The sequence below is a fragment of the Hypomesus transpacificus genome, unplaced genomic scaffold (assembly GCF_021917145.1).
Source record: "Hypomesus transpacificus isolate Combined female unplaced genomic scaffold, fHypTra1 scaffold_210, whole genome shotgun sequence".
In the NCBI taxonomy this organism is placed as follows: domain Eukaryota; kingdom Metazoa; phylum Chordata; class Actinopteri; order Osmeriformes; family Osmeridae; genus Hypomesus; species Hypomesus transpacificus.
In genome coordinates, this window is record NW_025813749.1 from 59622 (window position 1) to 82603 (window position 22982).

General features: G+C 48.2%; 1 protein-coding gene across 1 annotated transcript in view; it reads left to right on the plus strand.

Annotated features, from left to right (window-relative positions):
• Positions 1-22982, plus strand: part of LOC124462283 (IQ motif and SEC7 domain-containing protein 2-like) — a 39849-nt gene that overhangs the window by 10873 nt on the left and 5994 nt on the right. Inside the window, exons 5-12 of the mRNA XM_047013940.1 lie at positions 19539-19682; positions 20056-20321; positions 20461-20548; positions 20764-21492; positions 21625-21938; positions 22047-22208; positions 22389-22511; positions 22651-22817. Of these exons, the coding sequence (XP_046869896.1) occupies positions 19539-19682; positions 20056-20321; positions 20461-20548; positions 20764-21492; positions 21625-21938; positions 22047-22208; positions 22389-22511; positions 22651-22817 (1993 nt within the window). The remainder of the gene's footprint in view (positions 1-19538; positions 19683-20055; positions 20322-20460; positions 20549-20763; positions 21493-21624; positions 21939-22046; positions 22209-22388; positions 22512-22650; positions 22818-22982) is intronic.

The window sequence follows — 22982 nt, forward strand, 5'->3', positions numbered from 1 at the left end:
CCTTTCCAGATACTCTGGCCTTTACTGTGTGTGTATGCTGTGTTTCCTAATCCTCTCTCTTGCTCTCGCTCACGCTCTCTTTGTCGAGCTACGGAACAGATGGTGTATGTCCACCAAGACAGTTCATCACAACATCTTAAAAAAATGAAACACCAGAAAGCTTCCTATCTCGGTGCCAAGAAACTATTGTTTGAAACTCTTAAACTTCTAGATATCGTAATGTTTTGTAAACATAAGGGTTTATGCTTTATGAGAAAACATGAATAAAGAAAGAATAGCTAAAAACCCTTTAGCTGAAAAATAAGTTAGATATTTTAGTTTGTAGAAATTACCTGTTTAATGTAGTTTTGTTATTTGGTTTTGCAGCGTAGTACATAAAAGTGTTATGTTGGTACTAGCCCTGGCAGGAATCATTCAAAGAGCATTTATCATGAAGGCTGTCATTATCCGTATGTTAGGATTCCAGTAGGAGCACTCAACTTTGGTGCTGCAGGCTCCAACTGAGCGTCCCAGAATCAAACATCTATCAGGCCAACCAATGACACTATGGTTATTACTCAAGCCATACAGTACCCCCCTAAAAAACAAAATATCAAGCCAACCAGCATCCTTCCTGGCTTTGCTACCTCCCCTTCCTGTTTTGGAACCAATCTATTTCCTGCACAGTCATTAGGACACCACCCTTGCTCTCTCTCTCTCTCTCTCTCTCTCTCTCTCTCTCTCTCTCTCTCTCTCTCTCTCTCTCTCTCTCTCTCTCTCTCTCTCTCTCTCTCTTTCTCTCTCTGACTTGGGTGATGTTTGTGCAGTACGGAACGTTGATATACTTATGCCACTTGCACTAAAGTCAAATAACTACGACCCAAGCAAACCTTGGAAGTGGACCTTTGTTAGAGATGTTAGCATCATTAGCATCATAGGCTAGTTACGTGAAGCGGCTTGGTTAAAGGAAGAACTCTATAATACAGTATATCAGTAGCTTCCTCTCATCTTAACCTTATGTTGTGTAGTGTACTAGAGTTTAATGTTCTATTTGGTAGTGTTCACTTTGTAGTGCGCTGCCCTGTTTGCTGAGATGTGATAAGTTCCTTGTGGAGGACTTGCCGGTGCTAACTGTTTGCCATGTAGTGTCACAGCCTGCTGTTAGGGAAAGACTATTGGAGCAATGTTCCTTTCTCACCAGACTGTGTCACCTACGTCACCTGACTATGTCAATTGACGTTGGTTGTTATAACTGTTTGTTAAGACAGCACCATGTGGTGCATAAGGAAGTACAGGCTATCTCTGGTAGTAACACACACACACACACACACAGGCACGCACTAGATTCTATTGTGGCCACTTGGCTAAATAACAGGGACTCTTATTTTGAGTTTTGATTATAATACACGATGATCGCCTTTGGATGCTAATATCGGGTGGAAATCCAAATTCACATCTGACAAAGGTGAAGGTGATGATAAAGCTAATAATCAGTGTGTGTGAGATGTGGAGGAGTGTGCCTGTGTTGAGGTAGTCTTTGCTGCATCCCTACCTGGGCATGACAGATATCCTCATGCAGAAAACACATTCTTCATTCCGAAGAACAGTACACTGGTCTCTCTACCTTTGTAATAGTATTTATTTATTTATTTTACAAATGTAAATGTAAACAACAATAACAATAAGATCTCCACTCTTATCTGCTGCATGTTTCCAGAATCGTTTGATGAACTCTTAGTGTATTTCTTCTGGAATACCTCACCTACCATTCTGTAGTCCCATCATGGTAAGATTTGACTGTTTCTATCCTCACATGTTGGATGTCATGGCATTGGCGACAACAAAGATGTTGCCTCGACTGTAACAGAATGTAATGATTGTATGGCACTTTAAACAGTACCCTTAAAGGACAAAGTATGGTGTAGCAAATGTTTGTATGTATTGAAAGTGCATTTTTAAAGTCCATGAAGTTCATGTGAATCTCCTGTCTGATCAACCTGTCTGGATGTACATCACTGTACGGACCACACCCTAGATCTGTCTGTCTGTCTGTCTGGAGGAAGGGAGGAGGTGATCCTGGGTCAGGAACCAAGGTCCTTTCTGTCTGTCTCTCTCAAAGGAGGTGGAGAGGGTCAAGGGGTTGGTATACAGGATCAAGCATGACTGTCAGTAGTAGATTGTGTGTATACAAGTTTGTCTTTGTGTGTTTATTCAAGCAGGGCTGAACACTCTTTTGACAGGCTGCCTCTGCTGGTGTGTGTGTGTTACTGTGTGTTAGTGTGTGTGTGTGAGAGAGAGAGAGAGAGAGAGAGAGAGAGAGAGAGAGAGAGAGAGAGAAAGAGAGAAAGATAAAGGGAGAGAGAGAGAGATAGGAGCAGCAGACAGCCGTCGGCCTGATCCGTTCTGCTCCACTAACTCAGGCCACCTCCTCTCGTCCTCCCCTTCTCCTCCCCTCCTCTCCTCCTCCCTTCCTCCTCCCCTCCTCTCCTCCTCCCTTCCTCCTCCCCTCCTCTCCTCCCATCTCCTCTGCTCTGCTGTCCTCTGCTTTCCTCTCTTCTCCCGGTGTTTCTGTTGGAAACCTCCAGACTAGATCCTACTGCCACATCCAACATGTGAGATTAGGAAACAGATATAGATAATCTGAGATTAACATGGTAATATTACAAGGTACAGATCATCTAAGGTGCCAAGGTGTTGAGATACTTCATAATGTCCTGGCGACTCATTACTACATTCAGAACATCCAGTCTCTTTCTAACTCTCTCTTTCTAACTCTCTCTCTCACTCTCTTTCTCTCACTCTCTCTCTTGTACATTTTCTTCAGTCTGTCCATCATGGTGTAAATACTTTGTCTTCTCTCTTCAATCTGATGACTTTATTCTTATGTAAAAACGATTGACAATGGATTTTACATATATTATTGAAAATAAGATACTATACAAGAATATAACCAACTGAAACACTGAGAATGTAACTGAAGGTGAAAAAACTGATGATAATAATTATAATGATGGTTATAATTAACAATATGATGATAATGATAATAATGACAAAGATAATAAACATGGTGACGGCAATGACGGTGGGTATGTGGATGATGATGATGTGATGATGAAGATTAAAACTTGATGATTCTAATCAAACAATATATCTTTGTCATGACTGCATGGAACAGTACACAAATACATGTCTTATTAGAGACTCTTCTACTTGGTCTTGTGTTAAATGTGTGCGCTTGTGTGTGTGTGTTTGTGTGTGTGTGTGAACGCTTGTGCACATTGGGTTTGTTTTGTCAGGTGGTGTCAGCATGGCTGAGTGTTTGTGCATGTGACACGTGCACAAACCCAAGCTGCTGAATAAGCCAAGGTCAAGGGGAAGAGATAATTTGATTAAAATCTTAGCCAATGAGAGCAAGAGAAGAGGGAGGTAGTGGAAGGAAGGAGAGGAGAAGGGGAAGGGAGGGTGGAATGAAGGAAGCAACAGCTCTGTAGAGGTATGGAGGTATTGAAAGACGAGAAAAATGAAGAAACAGAGAGGATTATTGTTGAGTTTTGGAGCAAGTTACCCAGCTGTACGCGAAAGACAGACTGACAAACGGGCAAACAAAACTGACGGACAGAGAGAGGGTGAAATCTTTTCCAGCTAGATAATCTGGCTAAACAATTAGCTGTTTATAACTGAGAGCAGATAGCTGTCTATGCAGATGTAACCCTGAAGCTAGCTGAGTTTATTGACTGTTCTTGAACTAGTTAGTTTGTTTCTGTTGCTGTTTGGAAAAGGCTAGAGCTGTAGAATCTGGGAGTGATTTATGGCTCTTTTTAATTGCGCTTACTCTTACAGCATTAGAGTATCAGAGTGATCAAAGTGTTAGATAGTGCTCATTTTTGCAGCCAGGCACGGTAGCCTGCTGGAGTCAGATAGACGACACAGTTGTTACACATTATGAGGTAACGTTCGGTTTGAAGCTGTTTACCTCATAAATTTTAATTGTGGCATTGAGAGTGTAGATTCAAATCCCCTCCTTTCTTTCATCCTGCCAGTCTGTCATTCTGTCTGTCAATATGGCTACTGCATCCTTTACTCTAAGATCACCCAGCCCAGCCGGCAACCGGGTAGCCTAGCCCAGGGATTTTAACTCTGTGATTTGGTAGACAGAGAGAGACAGATTGTGTACGTGTGTGTGAGAGACAGAGAGCTTATGACAGCTTGGACAGATATATACCAAGACAATTCCCAGAAAAGGCCACTGACTGAGAGGTAGGGAGCCAGGAAGGTGTGGCAGGCAGAGAGACAGGCACTCTGACAGAGAGAGAGACAGGCAGGCAGGCAGGCAGGCAGAGAGACAGATCTATTTCTACATACTCCAGACAGGTAAGCAGGCAGGCATGCTCATCCAGACCAGGGGTGCATTTGGATGGGGTCTGGGGCAGCAGGGAGGGACTGGCAGGAGCGAGGGCAGGAGAGGGGGCTTGTGAGACAGGAAGAGGGATGTACCTGGTGCCATGTCTCTGTCCAGACTACTGGCCTCTGTTCTGCTTCCGCTCCACTGGGAGCTGGTATCTCAGGTAGGCAATCACAACTCCTAACCTCTCCCCCTAGGTGCTGTTTGTTAATAACACCAGAATCCTGCAAAGAAAAAGAGATCAAGAAGAAATCCAGAGAGACAGAGGTAGTGAGAGAGAATGTGGGGTATTTAAGAAAGATGGGATCTTCAAGACAAATGGCTAGAATTCAGTTTGGCAATCTCTGTCGATATTGCTTGACTGTGCCTTTAACATTTTTCTGAATGTGGCTCAAGGCATCTGTTTGAGTGTTTTTGAATTAATGACTGTGTGGTTGTGTGTGTGTGTGTGTGTGTGTGTGTGTGTGTGTGTGTGTATGTGAGCATGCATGCATCTGGAGCACCTGCGTTTCAAAAGAGCTGCGATGCGTGCGGCTGTTATCTAGTCAGCAAATGCATGCGTGTGTGTGGCGTGCACTGGGTGAAAAAGCACACACACGCGCACGTGGAGAAAGGCTGTCAAGAATGCAGTCATGCAGCTCAACAGAGAATTCGCTCAGAGAGAGAGAGGGAGAGAGAGAGGGTGAAGTGGGGGGAAAAGGAGGAAGGGAGGGGGGAAGAGGGAGGTAGAGAGTGAGTGTGACAGAGACAGAGAGTGCGTCTTAGAGAGAGGTAGAGGAGAGAGGAGGGTGTTTTGTGGAGCCATTGCCAGTTTGAATGGGACTACTTGTCTTCACCACGGTAAGATTCTCCGTATATCTCTTCTTTGGGAGAGATCCATGAGAGGGCTCAGAGATGGCACATTCCTTCTACTGTAAACTAGATAGGTGTGAGCGTGCATGTGTGTGCCGGTGTGAGACGTTTTTAGGGCTAGCGCTAACATATGATTATCACCTAGCTCAGCTATTCTCCCCTGAGAGGGATCCACCTGCATCTGTGTGTGTGTGCATGAGGGACTATGTGTGTGTGTGCACAGGAGAGAACATGTGTGTTTGTATGTACGAGAGACAAAGTGCCTGAGTGATTTTTTTGCAGGGGGTTTGGGATTTTCCCAGACTGAACTAGGAGGGTGTGCATTTGTGCATGAGAGAGAGAGAGTGTGTGAGTGTGTCATTTGTGTGTGTGTGTGAGTGTGTGTGTGTGTGAGAGTCTTGGCAGATTCAACCAGGCTAGTGTGTGTACTGTGGGCCAGTAGCAGGAGTCAGTGGCGGGATAGCTGCAGCCTGGTTTGGGACAGATAACGGATGAAAGGCTGTGTCTGCTCTCTCTTTCTCTTCCATCCCCTGTTTCACCTCTTCTACCCCATCCTTCCTTCCCACAATATTTTCACTAGTCACCCAAAAGGATCGTCTCCCCCCCTCCTCCCCCCCTTGATTTCGCTTTTCTTCTGGACGCTTGCCACGCTTGCGAAAGCTGCCTTTGTGTGTGTGTGTGTGGATTTGTGAGCCTGGCTCTATGTAGATGCAGCTTAAAATAAACGTGGGCTTGTGCTCCTCTGGGGCCTGCATGAAGTGGAGTGTGAGACGCTCAAGTGAACCCACCCTGAATTATTTACCATGCTGGGATGCCGGGCACAGCCACGCTCTGGCCCATAGAAACAGTGGAGACACAGTAGAAACGGGGTAGAAACTACATACGGTGTCTAATGTTCAACTGAACGCTGCCCCTTATACACCAGAAACACAGTAGAAACAATAGGTGCACCCTTTTTCCCCCCCAATACATTAGAAACAGTAGAAGAACAAAAGAAATACATGTCTTCAGGAGTTCACTAATGACATTTTGTACAGGACTGCCAGGGAGGAACAGAGAGAGAGCCGAGGAGAGGGATAGAAAGAGAAGAGGATATTAATGAAAAAAAAGAGAAAGAAAAGGTCTGTGTGGGGGCGTCGGCGAGTTTCTTTTTTCTTTTTCTAAATCTTCAAGGTTTAAGCGGAGGAACAGGAAAAGCAATTATAGAGCGTTGACGTACGGTGAGAGCTGGGAGAGACACGGTGGGATGGGGCAGGAACGAGAGAGGGAGGTGAGAGGCTGGTAGATTGGGGTTTTGTGAGGGCTATCCCTCATAGAAGAAGAAGAAATGAAAAGGAGTAACAAGAGACGGACGGAGAAACACGTGTAGAGATGTGGAAAAGAGAGCAAACAGGGGGCGGGGGGGATGCATATGTGACAGAGGAGAGCATTAGAGGCATGTAGACTGACAGGCACTCATATCTCATGTAAAGTGAAGGTGGAGGGAGGGAGCGGGGGGGGACGACGACGACAAGAGGAGGTCAGCAGAGAGAGAGGCTAGGATTTAAATTGTTAATAAGGGGGATAAACAGCTGGATGCACAAATATATTCTTAAAAGGAGGGGTTGGTTGTATGTGTGGGTGAGAGAGAATGAATGCATACATACATGCATTTGCGGATAGTTGTATCTGTTTTCCTTCGTGTTTGCTTGTACAGTATGTATGTGTTCCTCCTCAAAAAAAAATGGTGGTGTTGTGTATGCCTCCACAAAAGCAATCCAGTCATAAGTCAACCATAGCAGGTATGATAAACCGTCACACTGTAAAGGTAATATGAAATGATGTAGAAACATAATGACAAACTTACTAGAAGTAATATAATTAAGGTATGTAGATTATATGCAGCTGGAGGGCAGGACTAGGTTAAGACCATTGACAAGCTTTAGCTACAGCAGAGAGAGAGACGTCAGGGGTTAATCAAAGGTCAAAAGGTCGGTGGTGATGGGGTGCCCTGGGTGATGCCATTTAAAAGTAAGATACCTTTTGCATCTGGAATAGTGTTCGATTTGACTTGGTGAGCATGTGACCCGGGTTTGAACCCTGCTCCAGTTCAGACAGGTGGGACGCCTGTCATTCCAGACAGGAGGTAGGGCCTGTCAACTTCGGTAGATTTATACTGTATACAAAATAAGAATGGGTCTCCAGAAGAGCGAACAACACGTGTACATGTGTGTCACAGGTGTCTTTGCAGTGCCTCCCAAACTTGCCCTTTCCCGGGATCCATCTTTAGTCTTCTGGCTGACGCACACAGTTGACCTCCACTCCTAAACATTGTTTTAGTCAACTACGCCAGCAAAAGGCTAGCAATTCAATAATGCTGCTAGGAGGTTTGATCTGATCTTCAGCCTATGAGGCACACAGCAGTTTAGCGGCTCCCTCACCCTCTCTTACCGTCTCCACCTCCTCCTCTCCTCCTACCAACCCCTGCTTTCTTCTCTCTTGTCCTCAGCCAGGCAGTAAGAGTAGGAGAGGAGAGAGGAGAGGAAAGAGGAGAGGAGAGAAAGAAAGCGGGGGGGAGGGAGAAGAAAGGAGTACCACCGTTTTTGCAGCGTATCCTAGTATGAACTGTCTATTGAGATGAACACAGACTACACATACATTAATGAACACAATTACAGTAAAACAGCTCAATAACCACATATTACCTTCATTAGAGAGGAGAATCAACTGGAGAAATTCAACTGCCCTGTCTGGGGATAAACGACAATCCTGCAGAAAACCCCAGAACACCCTGATTACCAGATGCATCTATATAAGGTACTTGCAGTATCTTCACTAGGGTGAATTGCTGAACGAGGCAGAAAGTTGTGTCGGGTCAGGATTAGGGTCACCTTGCTTACCCCACGGCTGCTGGCACTGCACACTACAGAAACGGAAATGACTGAGTGGTTTGGCAGCAGATGGTGCTGTTCTGGTGGTGTGTCCTGGGTTCACATGCTGCTGTCTGACCCAGCACTACTGCAGCACAGCAGCAGCTGCAGCACAGGGACACTGCAAACAGGATCAACAAGACATGGTAAACAACAACAACAACATGCCTTCCTTCCTTCGTTTTAAGCAAATGTTATAAGAACATTGTTCTTTTTCGTTATTAACTAAGAGGTTTTCTATTCATGGTAAATGTGGAGTGGTTGTAGTGACGAGATTGAAAACATCTGATGAAGGCGAATGGCGCTGTTAACCTGCAGTATCCTTATGTGGTGTGCATGTACTGCTGTAAGAGCATACAGTAGCTTGTGGGTGTGTGTATCTGTGTGGGTTATCCTCCAGGCACTACAGTAGGACTACAGTTTTCAGTCTCTGTACAGTGTGTCTGTGGTAGTAAATGTGACTGTGCATATATGTGCGGGCGTGTGTGTGTGTGTGGTATTGTGTTTGTATGTGTGCTAGGCTCCATATGTTTGATCCAGGCCCTCCCATCTTGCGCTAAATCCAGCAAGACAGTGTGAAACCCCGGTCGCCACGGCAACGCCGCTCCTGACTTCAGCTTCCAGCACCCCTCCCCTTTTTGGTTTCACAGCAACCGTCTCTAGGCAACCTTCTCCTCCCACTGCCTCTCTCCCCCTTTCTTTCTCTCTCTGTTGTCCCTCTCTCTCCCTCTCTCTCCCTCTCTCTCCCTCTCTTTCTCTCTTTCTCTCTCTCTCTCTCTCTCTCTCTCTCATTCTCTCTCTCTCTTCGTTCTCTGTTCCCTCAGCCAAATTTGATTATTTTAAACACAGTGGAGAAAGAGGAGGGTAAAAAAAATAACAAAAAGAGTGTGGAAAAGAAAACAGCAGGACAAGAAGGACAGAAAGCTTAGGTGAAAGAGGGGGAACCACGGAAGAGTAGTGCATCGTGATGGATATGATGGAGGAGAATGGGAAGGAGGTGTAGAGAAGTAGTGAATGAGTAAATAATGGATGTTTTGGAATGATGGAATAAATAAGAGGAAGAGAAAGAAAAGATTCACTTCATAATTTATCAGTCACAACTCAGCCCCCCCCCCCCTATTTTACTATTGGGGGGAGTGTTGATACCACAGGTCAGCAGTCTTGCCTCAGTTAAGGTTACTCTGGTGCCATGCCCCAGTGGCTCACTGTTTGGGAGAGAGAGGCTGTGCTGAGGAGATCAGAACGGGATCTAATTATAGTCGGTGTAATCCAACAGTTGATTTGAACAAAGCAATGTAGATTATTTTTTGTTTTTTTTGGGACGTGCCTCATTAACATTTGGCACTATTATCAACAAACATAAATCTGTCGAGTGTACTCCAGAAAGAAATATGTGTACTTTATACTATACAACACAATGTTCAGTTGTTGTCTTTCAAAATGTATTAACCCACTGTTTACAGCTTGAAATGATCTGTTTGCAGAGGAAGGAGAAGGCACAGGTTGATAGTACAGGTGGGCTGTTCAGAGAGAGAGAGAGAGGGAAACTGAGAGACAAGGGGAATGAGAGAGGGGTGGTGGTGGGAGAGGTTTAGCATGAGGATGGCAGAAAAGACAGGACAGATGACAGATAGTGGGAGGAGGGATGGAGTGAGACAGAGGGCTACTTATTAGAAGTGGTGATGAATTATAGAATGTTGTCTCTGAGGCACTAGTTAGTGTGTGTGTGTGTGTGTGAGAGGGGGGGGGGTAGAGAGGGTAGAGAGGAACTTGCTCTGGTTTTGTCTCTTATTCACACACACATACACATATACACAGGGCTATGAGTGGGTGTGTGTTGGCCAGAGTCAAGGAGAGGGAAACACAGAGGGGATGGGTGGACTAGGCTACTATCTTCCTGTGGTTTTGTCACTGAAACCAGCGAGGAGAGAAGGCATTTCATGCTCCAGTGGTCTCCCAAACTGTCTCGGAAATAAAGACCGAAGCAATTGATTTTAGTCTCACTTCGAACGCATTTCGATTCAATCTAACTTCAGAAGCGAAAAAGACTCCGTTTTACACTTGTTAGGATTTCTACTTTCATGAGAAGCGCACAGGGACGCTGTCCCTGTTCTGTTGGCATTGGACTATAAGGAGATGGGAGCTTTCTGTAGCCTAGTCTACGGTTTTACTTTAAGTTACTGAAATCACGAAGGTCGAAATGCTTAACCAATTCAGGCTTCCAGTTGTGCTGTTGCCGTGACTGCTGTGTCACGCTGTTGGCTATCGCAGCTGGGGAAAAAAAAACTGCCGCGTTGGAGGTTCAAGCGAACGGAAAACAGAGAAATGTGGGGATGGGGAAGATTAAGGGGTTGAACCGCATGTGACGCTCGACGTTTCCCAGCCCATCAGTTAGTTAATGATGATGTAGCTTTACCTGAAATAACAAATCATGCGCGTGACGACAAACCCTCGGCACGCGCTTCTTTCGGAGAGGCTGTCAAAGCTCCAGCCAAATTAATGAGGAAAAGGGATAACGGTTACGCACCCGTACGTGGGCCAGCAACAATGTGGTGCATAAATTGTGCTTCGGACAAGACGCCTGCAATTCTTCACAACAAGCTCGTATACTGGTAAGACATAAGCTTGAGAATACATTCAGAAATTATGCGGCAAATACAATGGTTGTTGACAGTATATTCCTTCAGAACATTCCATTACACGCAAATATCATTGAAATCCCAACACTTGTGTGTGGAGGCTAATAATGTAAAACATTTCTCTAGTCACGAAATCGAATTAGTCTTTAGGCTACTCATATCCAGCTCGATCAATTTTCTGTCGTGTTTTTCGGCAATAGTCAACAGTGCTGTTATTGAACTGTCTTTGATAACCCTCGAACGAGAAGTGTTAGGTACAGTCGAGTATGCTACTGTGCTACAGTCAGATGCATTAAGTGTGTTGCCTGCACTCTCTCTCTCCGACCCTCTCCATCTCAACGGCATGTATGATCATTAGTAATAGACAGCGGGGATCTCTAAACACATGTTGAACTTGAGTCATTTCAGTCTGAATGCAAGGATAAGTTGTTTATTAGTGGGTATTGAAGGCCAGTTGTCAGTGAGCCTGTGCCTTAGCTCCAGCTCTGAGTAGATAGACCAAGGCTAAATGCAATTCACCTATCAGGTCATGTGGATCCTGGAATGTCCAGCAGTACATAGCTGTTGAATGTTGTCTTTGGTTTAATAAATGTCTTGCACACGGAGCTCATCGCACTGTGCTCTCTCTCTCTCTCTCTCTCTCTCTCTCTCTCTCTCTCTCTCTCTTCTCTCTCTCTCTCTCTCTCTCTCTCTCTCTCTCTCCTCTCTCTCTCTCTCTCTCTCTCTCTCTCTCTCTCTCTCTCTCTCTGCATCACTCTAGACAGATGTGTTAGTGTCTGAATATCTGCTAATTTCTCAGCATTTTTGCCTGCTACCCTGCTTGCTCGCCTCTATTTCCGCCTCCATATCTCTTTGCGACCTGTCTCTCTCCTCCTTCCCTCCCAACTTGCCTCCCTCCCGTGGACATGAGAGAATTGCCAGTGAGAGAGGGAGCAAGTGAGAGAGAGTGACTGTGTGGCCATGTCTTATCTGTCTGGTCTGTATGAGCCCATTGAGAAAGGAGGGAGAGGGAGTACAGTACAGACTGCAATCCTGTACGGCCCCCATCCTCCACAGCACTGCAGGCTGTCAAACTCCACACAGCGTCCTGCAAACGTGTTGCATATTTATGCGCAATCAAACTTGAATATTGAAACGGTACCGAGCATTTGCATGGTGTGCGTGTGTTCAAACTTGATGTCGACACGCAAACAGAAACAGCTGAAGGAATCCCTGCTGTCTGCTTCCGCTTCTACTTCCACCCTTGGCAGGCCTTACCTGCACTCTCTCCTCGACTCTGCTCCCATCCCTCTCTCCTCTCGTTCACCTCTGCTGCAGCTCCTACGCTTCTCTGTCCACAGTAGCGCTCTCCCCTCTCGCTCGCTCTCTCTCTGCTCCACCTCATTTCTCGTCGCTTTTTTTCTTTTCACCTCTCCTTGATATCCGTCTCCGCTCATCCCTATGGCCTCTCCCCTGTCCTGGCCTCTCCCCCATCTCACTGCTCAGCTCTTCTCATCCTTCAAAGCTCCTCTTTGCCTTTTTCCCTCTTGGCTCTGTGTGGCACCTATACTCAGCCCTGTTGACTAGCCCAGCTGAGGACGATTCTGAGGTCTGTTACCCTGTACAGAGGATGCACACAGCAGATAGTCTACAGCCAGCAAATATACTGGAAATCCAACTGCGACTTTATTGATCAACTGGCTAGAGCTAGGCTGTGGTTGTTGAATTTTTTATCACAGTTAATTGAATATTATCGGGGAATCTATTAGAGACCCTTAAAATAAGATGCCCTGGCTTGACTCTTCACTTCTAGTCAGAGCCTGCTCATTATCACCAACAGATCGTACACCGCGACACCTCTGACTTAATTGTGCTCCGTTTTGGTTCAAATTCTAAATTTACAGCTGTGACTTTTATAAAAGCATCGTCATTGTCACCCCAGTGTAGATGAGCTACATCACAGGTCCATTGTTGTGACTGTTCTGTCTGTCTCCCTGTCAGCGCGTGCCTCTCTGTATGGGGGGACAGGCCCAGGGACCGGCTGACATACAGGAGCTGACTGACTTACTGGCAGTACCGTTTTTTGTTGTGTGTAGAGGAAGCCTACCCTGACAATTGTATGTGTAGCAGAGGCAGTTTGAAACAACTCTGTGGTGATGATGGATGGAAGATGCTTGGTAGAGGCTTGAGGTCTGTGAGTGGAGGCCTGCTGTTGGGTCCCATGCTTAGAAGAACGCTGTGGTTAAGAATGATTGTCCAACTTTGCTTTTGGCCCACGGGCATCTGACACAAGATGGTAGCACTCCTCTCTGCAGGGGATTGACTAAATGTGTTGAGGGGCAGAAACCAAGAACAAAGGCCAGCTTTTCAATGGACTGTGATGATATTCAAGACTTTATAACTTAGATCTTGAGGTGACTGGAACATTATCAATCCTACTTTATCGTTTGGCCTCCTTCTGCTGTGTTCTCACAACGACAGCTACAGTCTGACCCTTCAGTGGCCTCTCACTGCATAGACTGAAAAACATGGTGCTATTGTTGACAAGAAATACTACCCAGGGGCACTTTGGTGAGTAACCAGAGTTTGTTTTTACACAAATAGGTCACAAATTGTTTTTCTTTTTCACTACCCTGTGATAATAAAGTGCCTAGTACTGTAAGTGGATAATTCATCCAGGGGAGTAGGGAGATGGTCTACAGCAGGGAGAGGAAAGCTGCAGTGCTGTAAGTGGGCTTAGGAGAATGTTAGCACGCCTCATGTCATTAGATAAGTGGGCAATGTTCACCAGGCCTGAAAAACCTCTGACCTCCTTTGCCTCATCCGTCTGTCTCTGGGTGACTACAGACACAGCCTCATCCCTCTGTCTCTAGGTGACGACAGACACAGCCTCATCCCTCTGTCTCTGGGTGACGACAGACACAGCCTCATCCCTCTGTCTCTGGGTGACGCCAGACACAGCCTCATCCCTCTGTCTCTGGGTGACGACAGACACAGCATCATCCCTCTGTCTCTGGGTGACGACAGACACAGCCTCATCCCTCTGTCTCTGGGTGACTACAGACACAGCCTCATCCCTCTGTCTCTGGGTGACTACAGACACAGCCTCATCCCTCTGTCTCTGGGTGACGACAGACACAGCCTCATCCCTCTGTCTCTGGGTGACTACAGACACAGCCTCATCCCTCTGTCTCTGGGTGACGACAGACACAGCCTCATCCCTCTGTCTCTGGGTGACTACAGACACAGTCTCATCCCTCTGTCTCTGGGTGACGACAGACACAGCCTCATCCCTCTGTCTCTGGGTGACGACAGACACAGCCTCATCCCTCTGTCTCTGGGTGACTGCAGACACAGCCTCATCCCTCTGTCTCTGGGTGACGACAGACACAGCCTCATCCCTCTGTCTCTGAGTGACCACAGACACAACATGGCAGATTATGTCATAACAGAAACACATCAGATTTCATATTTGATTGAAACAGTTTGAGAATGTGCTCACCTCTAGTTGTGTCTCAACATGACACAGGTGGCCAAACATACGGCCTCCTTGCCAGACAGCATCTAATCAGCCAATCATGATCCTAAATGGAACTGCCAAAGCATCTAATTCAGCCAATCAGGATGCTGTCTGGATAGCTAAAATGTCTGATTCAGCCAATCAGGGTGCTGTCTCAGCTGGTTACTCCTGGGTTGCTCCAATGGCAGCCAATGACGAGGTGAGAAACGAGAGATGATGAGCTGGATGCAGAGGCCAAATGATATCAACAGCGCCTGTGTCACAGCCCAGAGACTGGGCCAAATCTGTGCTCAGACAGATAGGAGAGAAGAGGGAGAGAAGGACGCAGGAGAAAACAGGACAGAGGACATAGAAAGAGAAACGAAAAGGATTGAGAAGAAAGCAAAAGAGCACATGAAAGACGTGTGTGTGTCCTCCCACTAGACCCTCAGCCATACATAGCATGTGCCAACCCACCGCCTGAGGACTGCTCTCCATTTGGTGGAGGGGCTCTGGGCTCTGTCTCTACCCCCCCCCCCCCCCCCCCCACACACACACACACACACACACATATCCCCCCTCTCATCTCAGAAGTAGGTCTTCAAAGTCCCCTTCTCTCTAGCACACGTCTCCATGGTTGTTTGATTTCAGGCCAGGCTGTGGTCTTCTGTAGATGTACAGTATGGGGATAATACTTTGTGAGTCCATGCTGTGTGTGAGTGTGTTTGTGGTTGTTTGCTTTATTGTGTGTGCAGTGTGTATGTGTGGTATGTGTGATTACAGTAAGTTCTTGTACAAATGTATGCCTATGTGTGTGTGTGTGTGTATGTGTGTGTGAGTGTGTTGTGTGTGTGTGTTAGTCAGCAGTGTGTAAGCTACCCTGCCTGTGGGGAGGAGCGTTTAACATGAGGGAGCAACCCTACAGCTGTACTATACTGTAGCTCTGTTTAGTCAGAGTTCCCTTTGCTGAAGTTATGATTGTCAGCAGTATGTAGGTGTGTGTGTGTGTGTTGTGTACCGGTAATTGTGTGCACGTGATTGTGTATGTTGTGGCTGTGAGATGTCGGTTCTGCTGCAATTGGTAATTGATTTACACTGAGCAGTCACAGGAGAGAATCAAATGACCACCACAGAATCAATGACTGTGCATACTATTTTTACTACATTGCCTTTCTCCTTTTGTGTCTGGCCTTTTGTATTGTAGTCCTGGCTGTGAGCACCTGGGATTTGTAGTTCATGAGCTGGTGTTCCTTACACACGTGAGATGTGTGTCAAGTGAAGGTCAGACCATGGAGGCCGGCCTTTTGTTTAGCTTTCTTATCCAACAGACTGGCACACACAGTGTATAGACACCTCCCTCCACACGCACACACCCTGCCTGCCAGACTGGGTTTACAGAATAGGCCAGAGCCCGAGTGTTCATTAAACCTCCCACTCCATGAATAAGCCTGAAGGATTAATGACATGACAAGCCGCTATTGATGACCCCGTCAGAGGGCTGTCATGCCGTTCTGGATGGATATGACCTCTGACCCCTGCTTGTGGATCCCTGTTCTAATTGTTGTTGCTCCATTCACCGTTCATGTTGTAAGCTTTGGCGGTAACCATCTCCATTCCCAATAACTCTGTGTGCACACACACGCACACACACACACACGCACACGCACATGTATCTCACAGGTGCATATAGCATTTGAACCATAAAAAGGCTTGCCAAACTGTGGGGTCAGAGTTGCCATCTGGTTGCATATTTTGGTGGTGTTTTGCACAGTTCAGTGATAGGCTACAGTACACTGTCCTGCGTTGTGTTTACTGGAGCTTAGCACCTGACTTCTCTCTCATGACATCATCACTCCCTGTGGCATTGTGGCAGTCTGCTGTCACACACACACAGGCACACACAGAAACACACAGGCACACACAGGCACACACAGGCACACACAGGCACACACAGGCACACACAGGCATGCACGCACGCTTGCACATGCTTCTATCTGCAGCAGTTTGGAACTTTCACCTCCCTGAGCAAACCTGAGTGCTTTGTAATGATTGGCTCTCACTCCCCTCGTGGGTGTGTCTCTTCCATAGCAACCAGTGCAGGGCGAGTACTAACTTCCCCCTCAAAAACAAAGACTTACTGTAGACTGGCACAATGATTGGTTATTTGGATTTGTGATTTACTGGTAGACATGCCGGTTGAAAGACACCTGCTCCCTGGATTACCGTTTTTCTCCTGCTGTTTGGATTTGGGATAGATTAGGTGTCTTTCTTTGGGATTATGACAACAGTCCTAACTGCTTCTGTGATGGGCGGAGGGAGAGGCGAGATGTAGATTGAAGGTGCCTTGTTGTCATTAAGGAAACCAGAATACAGGAAAGAGAAGAGGGCAGCTCAGGTTTTTTTTTTTTGTTCTTTCATACGTTTGTTTATCTCTGCATGTCAAGCTAAATCAGGTCCACTCAGCTGTGTTTCCTAGTTTAGTGAGGACAGCACCATGTTGTTATAGCGACTGTGTTTAGCTAGCGTTTCAGTACACCGGCCAATTGTAGTGATAGATCTTTCACTAGTTTTTTGCCTGCGGCTAAAACAGTGGTTGCCACCAGAGTGTTGCTGGTTACAGACCACATGGTGAGAATAGATTAGCTCCGCTATCCAACTGTGTCTGAGTGACCTGTTTGTGTGTGTATGCTTATATGCTGTATAGATGTAGTGTGTGTAAGGTTCGAGTTCAGGTCTGTGTTTACGATAATGAGAAAGAATAGAGAGAACAACCAGAGTGTTGCAGTAAATAGTTATCGTGTGAATGCTTCATTAATTGTGCTTTTGTGGGTGTGTATGTGTGTGAAATCTCCAGTGTGTGAGTGAATGGCTCCTCTCTCTCCTTGTCACTGGCTCCTTGTGAACCATGTGGTTCCATAGGAAGAACAAGCTGCCTCGGAGGGCCCGGGCCTACATGTGAGTGTGCTGTCTGTCCTCTAGACCTAGACAGTCTGTCTGTCTGTCTGTCTGTCTGTCTGTCTTGTAGACCCAGACAGTCTGTCTCTCTGTCCTGTAGACCTAGACAGTCTGTCTGTCCTGTAAACCTAGACAGTGTGTCTGTCTCTCCTGTAAACCTAGACAGTGTGTCTGTCTTTCTCCTGTAGACTTAGACAATCTGACCTGCCTGCCTGTCTGTCTGTCTGTCTCTCCTGTAGACCTAAACAGTGAGTGTGTCTGTCTCTGCTGTAGAACTAGACAGCGTGTCTGTCTCTGCCTAGACAGTGTGTTTGATATAGACTACCTTGTGCAACAGAGACACCTGTCTGTCAGACAAGTGAACTTGGCTATGGCATTGTTTGATTTGAACTACCTGGCACTGTTAGAATTGAGCCAGTTCGTAGCACAGGGTGTGTTTTAGTTCTTGTTTCCAGGCTCACCACCTGAGCAGGACTGTCATGATTCCACCGGCTCTGGTTACACAACAAGTTAAACTGACTGCAACTCAGGTGGGAGAATGGTGAAGAGAGGGAGAGATGTAAGATAAAGAGAGGTAGGGGAGAGTGGGGAAGTTGACAGTTGTGGGAGAGAAAGGGAGATGAGTGAGAAAGATGGGTAGAAGGAGAGCGAGGTGTGAGAGAGAGGTAGGGAGAAGTGGGATATGACTGGAGAGTTGCCAGATTGTATAATTAGTGAGAGTACCATCCTGAGATTTACTGCAGCGCCTACACAATTTATTAGTGCAGATACTTCTTTGGCTTCTTTGGAGGAGTGTGTGTTTGTGCATGAATGTGTGTACAGTATGTGTGTGTGTGTGTGTGTTTGTGCATTTGAAGTTAACTTTGGTTTGAATTCCTGCAGTGCAGGAGTGCAGCATCTATCTTTAGTGCTAAGCGTCAGACGTAGAGAAAGAACCCCCTTGTGCACTTGGGTTTCTCATAGTATCAAAGTTATCTGATTAGAAATGATGAACCACCTCTGCTACTGTACAGCATTACACCAAGAAGACATACTCTATGCCAAGTCAGTTAGATTTCAGTCAGTCGGTGTAACGTTCATTTCTTTGAAGTCTTACTGATGGGTCACTTGGAGTGAATTCCCTGCTGTTCTTTTGGTATCTGTAATGGTATCTCAGCAGCACAGATGGATACTCCAGATGTGACCTCTGAACCCTCAGAAAGGAGTAGAGATCTTGGTTCCCAACCTCCACTAGGCATTAGTAGGTTACTCCCCTGTTTAATCTCTGTCTCTGTCTCTCTCTCTCTCTGTCTCTCTCTCTCTCTCCTCTCTCTCTCTCTCTCTCTCTCTCTCTCTCTCTCTCTCTCTCTCTCTCTCTCTCTCTCCCAACCTATTTTTCTCTGCCCTCTCTCTATTCTCTCTCTCGCTGTGCCCACTCTCTCCTCTCTTTTCTCTCTCCCCTCTCTTTCCCTTCTCTCTCTCCTCTCTCTCCCCTCTCTCTCCCCTCTCTCTCTCCTCTCTCTCTCCTCTCTCTCTCACTCTCTCCACCTCAGCTGCTGCTGTTCACACTGATGACTCATGGTCATGTGACGAGCTGCTGAGAAGCTGTCACTGGCCACCCGCAGTACCCTGCCTTCTGTGCCAGTCTAACAGCCTGGCAGCAAAATGTGTATTTGTCTGTACAGAGTGTGTTCTGTATGTACGTATGTGTGCGTGCATTCTCTGCATGACTGTGTGTTTGTGTTAAGAGCAGTGTAATATGACCAGGCTGTAGCTATCGCTGTAGATTGTACAGAAGACAGTGGGACTCTCATGTTCAAGATAATGAGGTCATGGATGTTTGCACGTTAGCAGGATGGATGTTGGGTGAAGACTCTAAAGTAGGGTGGCTTAGCCTCCACTTGGCTCCTGTGTGGAGATGTTCTGGTCTTCCACGTCCTCTTTCTCAAGGTGTCATTCTGCCCTGAGTCATTTTAGATCAACTGTGTTCTTCTTTCCCCTCTCTCTCTCTCTCTCTCCTCTCTCTCTCTCTCTCCTCTCTCTCTCTCTCTCTCCTCTCTCTCTCTCTCTCTCTCCTCTCTCTCTCCTCTCTCTCTCTCTCTCTCTCTCTCTCTCTCTCCCTGTCGTTGTCTCTCTCTCTCTACCACACCCCCCCCCCCCCTCCAGTGTGGAAGAAGAGCCCCCATGTCCAGAGACGTTCAGTTTCTCAGACTCCTCCTCCTATTGCCCCGCCTCCTACCTGGGGGGCCACACTGACCTCCGCTACACCTGCCCCGCCATCCCCCCTGGCCACCAGGGACCCCCCTTCTTACGCCCAGGGCCCCCCCCTTGGCAGCCCCTCCTAGCCCAGCCAGCTTGGCCTGGGCCCCCAACGAACACGCCACCAGCCTGCAAGCCTGGCGCTCCGCAAGCAGGAGGAGGAGGAGAGCAAGCGCTGCAAAGCCCTCTCAGACAGCTATGAGCTCTCCACAGACCTCCAGGATAAGAAGGTAGGATTCAACACATTATCCCTAATGCAAGGTCCATTTTTACAGCTCCGTGACCACATGTTCCTCATCCGAACATGCTGTACTGTAGCAGCACAGACCTCTACAATAAGATGACAGACTCATGTATAGTATTAGTAATGGCACGTGATCCTACCCAGTTCAAGTGCATTAGAACAGCTGCATTATAAAATGGCAGAAGGTGATGAGCTCTCCATCTCTCTCTCTCTCCTCTCTCTCTCTCTCTCCTCTCTCTCTCTCTCTCTCTCTCTCTCTCTCTCTCTCTCTCTCTCTCTCTCTCTCTCTCTCTCTCTCTCTCTCTCTCTCTCTCTCTCTCTCTCTCTGTCTCTCTCTCTCTCTGTCTCTGATTGGCCAGGTGGAGATGCTGGAGAGGAAGTATGGGGGATACTTCCTGAGTCGGCGCGCGGCGCGGACCATCCAGACGGCGTTCAGGCAGTACCGCATGAACAAGAACTTCCAGCGCCTGCGGAGTTCTGCCTCAGAGAGCCGCATGACGCGCCGCATCATCCTCAACAACATGAGGCTGCAGTACTCGTTCGACGACAGGCAGAACCAAGACCAGGGTCAAGACCAGGGTCAAGACCAGGACCAGGACCAGGGCCAGGATCAGGGTCTGACTAGGTAGCTGTGATGTGTTGAATGTGATACTAGCTGTTATTGAGATGTTTTAAGCACATTGAGATACTGTGCAGAAGGTATCATGACAGTGGTGTGTGTAGTATTGTGGTTGTTGGTCATGCCTTGACATCCCCCCTCTCAGGTACTCCCACACTGGAGGGCAGCCTGGTGCCACCGATGGGGGAGACAGGGAGGAATACTCCCACCTGGATGAATCCTTCTCGAAACAGGTGAGAGGGAGGGAGGAGGGGTTGTGGGGGAGAACTAGAAGGGACGTAGGGGAACCGGGATGAATAAGGAGTAAGGGAGAGAGATGGGTAGGGAGGGGATAGAACAAGAAGAAAAGATGGAGGGAAAGAGAGGATTTGTGGAGGCACACCGTGTGGGATGTGCTTGTGTGTTTATTGGAGGAACCCTGTGTGTGTGTGTGTGTGTGTGTTCGCAGGTCAAGTCCCTGGCTGACTCCATGGACGATTCCCTCACCTGCCAGTCTGGACGAGAAGACTCTCAGGAGGGAGATCCAGAGGAGGGAGGCGGGGAGGAGAGGGAGGAAGACTTCAGGGAGCGTGTGTGGGGAAACAACAGCAACACCCCCACCCCCCGTCGGGGTCTGGGAGGGGGCAGAGGCAGGGGAGGGGGCGCGCACGAGGACAGCACAGCGACCACTTACAGCGACGGCACCCTCTACATGGACGACGGGATCCCTACCTCCCCCATGTCCATGGACCGCCCCCCCAGCAGCACGGACACAGAGTACTGGGGCCTGGGGGTGGGGCGGGAGGACAGCCGGGAGACGGAGGGAGGGGGCAGCAGCACCAGCCGCCGCAGTACCCCCTGTACGGAGTGTCGAGACCACCGGCACCGAGGGGGGGGCCACCTGCCCGTGCTGACCATCGAGCCGCCCAGCGACAGCTCCGTGGACATGAGTGACCGGTCTGACCGGGGGTCTCTGAGCCGGCAGCTGCTGTACGAGCAGGAGCCCGGGGGCGAGGGGGGAGGAGGGGGAGAAGGAGGATGCGGGGGAGGAGGGGGGATGGGGGCGGGAGGGTCACCTCAAGGGACCATCAAGGCCAATCCCAATGGACGCTCGGTTGCCATGGCGCAGGGTCAGACCCGCACGCCGTTGGTCCGCCCTCACCCGTCACCCCTCCCCCCGCACCTCCCCCACCACACCGTCCTCCACCACCACCCTCACCCGCCCATCCCCCACCCCCACCATCAGCCTCACCCCCACCTCCCCCCCATGCACCCCCACCACCCCCTCCACATGCACCACTACCCTTACCCTGACTCCCCCTCCCCGCAGACCCCTCAGCAGCAGCCCCTCACCCCCATCCTCTCCTCCTCCTCCTCGCCCTCCATGTGTGCGATGGCCCCGGGCCTTGAGCAGCACCTCATCTCAGACGGAGACAACGAGAGTCTCAACTCCACCACCAACTCCAATGAGACCATCAACTACTCCTCAGGCTCCTCCTCTCGGGACAGTCTGCGGGAGCCCCTCCCCCCTCTGGGAAAGCAGACCTATCAGAGGGAGTCTCGTCACAGCTGGGACTCGCCCGCCTTCAATGATGACGTGGTCCAGAGGCGACAGTATCGTATCGGACTCAACCTGTTCAACAAGTAAGGAGGGACCGGGATTACTTCATGAATGCAAGTGCATGTGTGTGTACTGCAACTGCGAGTGGATGTCTAACTGTGTATATGTGTGTGTGTGTGTTTCCTTGGAAGGAAGCCAGAGAAGGGTATCCAGTACCTGATAGAGAGAGGCTTCGTGTCAGACACGCCTGTGGGCATCGCCAGATTCATCCTGGAGAGGAAGGGGCTGAGCAGACAGATGATCGGAGAGTTCCTTGGCTGCCGACAGAAACAGTTCAACAAGGATGTGCTGGAGTAAGTCAGGGATTGGCTCAACATTAGGCAGAGGGGACCAATAAGACAGTGACAGTGTTCTGGGTAAAAAGTATTATAACCGATGAAATGTTATTGTTAAAACATGTGTTTTAGACGTAGTTCCACCTCTAATCCTGGCTTCCCTCTGCACCCTGCCCTCCCCCCCACCCCTCCCTCCAGCTGTGTTCTGGATGAGATGGACTTCTCAGGAATGGACCTGGACGATGCCCTCCGGAAGTTCCAGGCCCAGATCAAGGTCCAGGGAGAGGCCCAGAAGGTGGAGAGACTCGTGGAGGCCTTCAGGTATACTTGGGGATTCATTCAATTCACTGAGGCCTGACAACTTGATAAGTCGTCCATCCATGTCATTAAGGGATTTCTGTCTCATTTCTGTCTCACTCCTTCTGGATCCTTCCCTCCCCCCTCCCTCACCTTCTTCCAGTCAGCGGTACTGTGTGTGTAACCCGGTCCTGATCCGACAGTTCCAGAACCCAGACACTATCTTCATCCTGGCCTTCGCCATCATCCTCCTCAACACAGACATGTACAGCCCCAACGTCAAGCCAGAGAGGAAGATGAAGCTGGAGGACTTCATCAAGAACCTCCGAGGTGGGTTTCCATCAGCCGTAACCTACCACTCACTCTCCAAGTACAGAGCTAGTGCTAGTCATATGGAGGCCTTTCCTAAATCAGCACAGGTAAAGCCCACTCACGCTTTCACAGTGCTTGTGCGTATCGCTCATACGTCGTCACTCTTTTTGCCACCGAAACAAC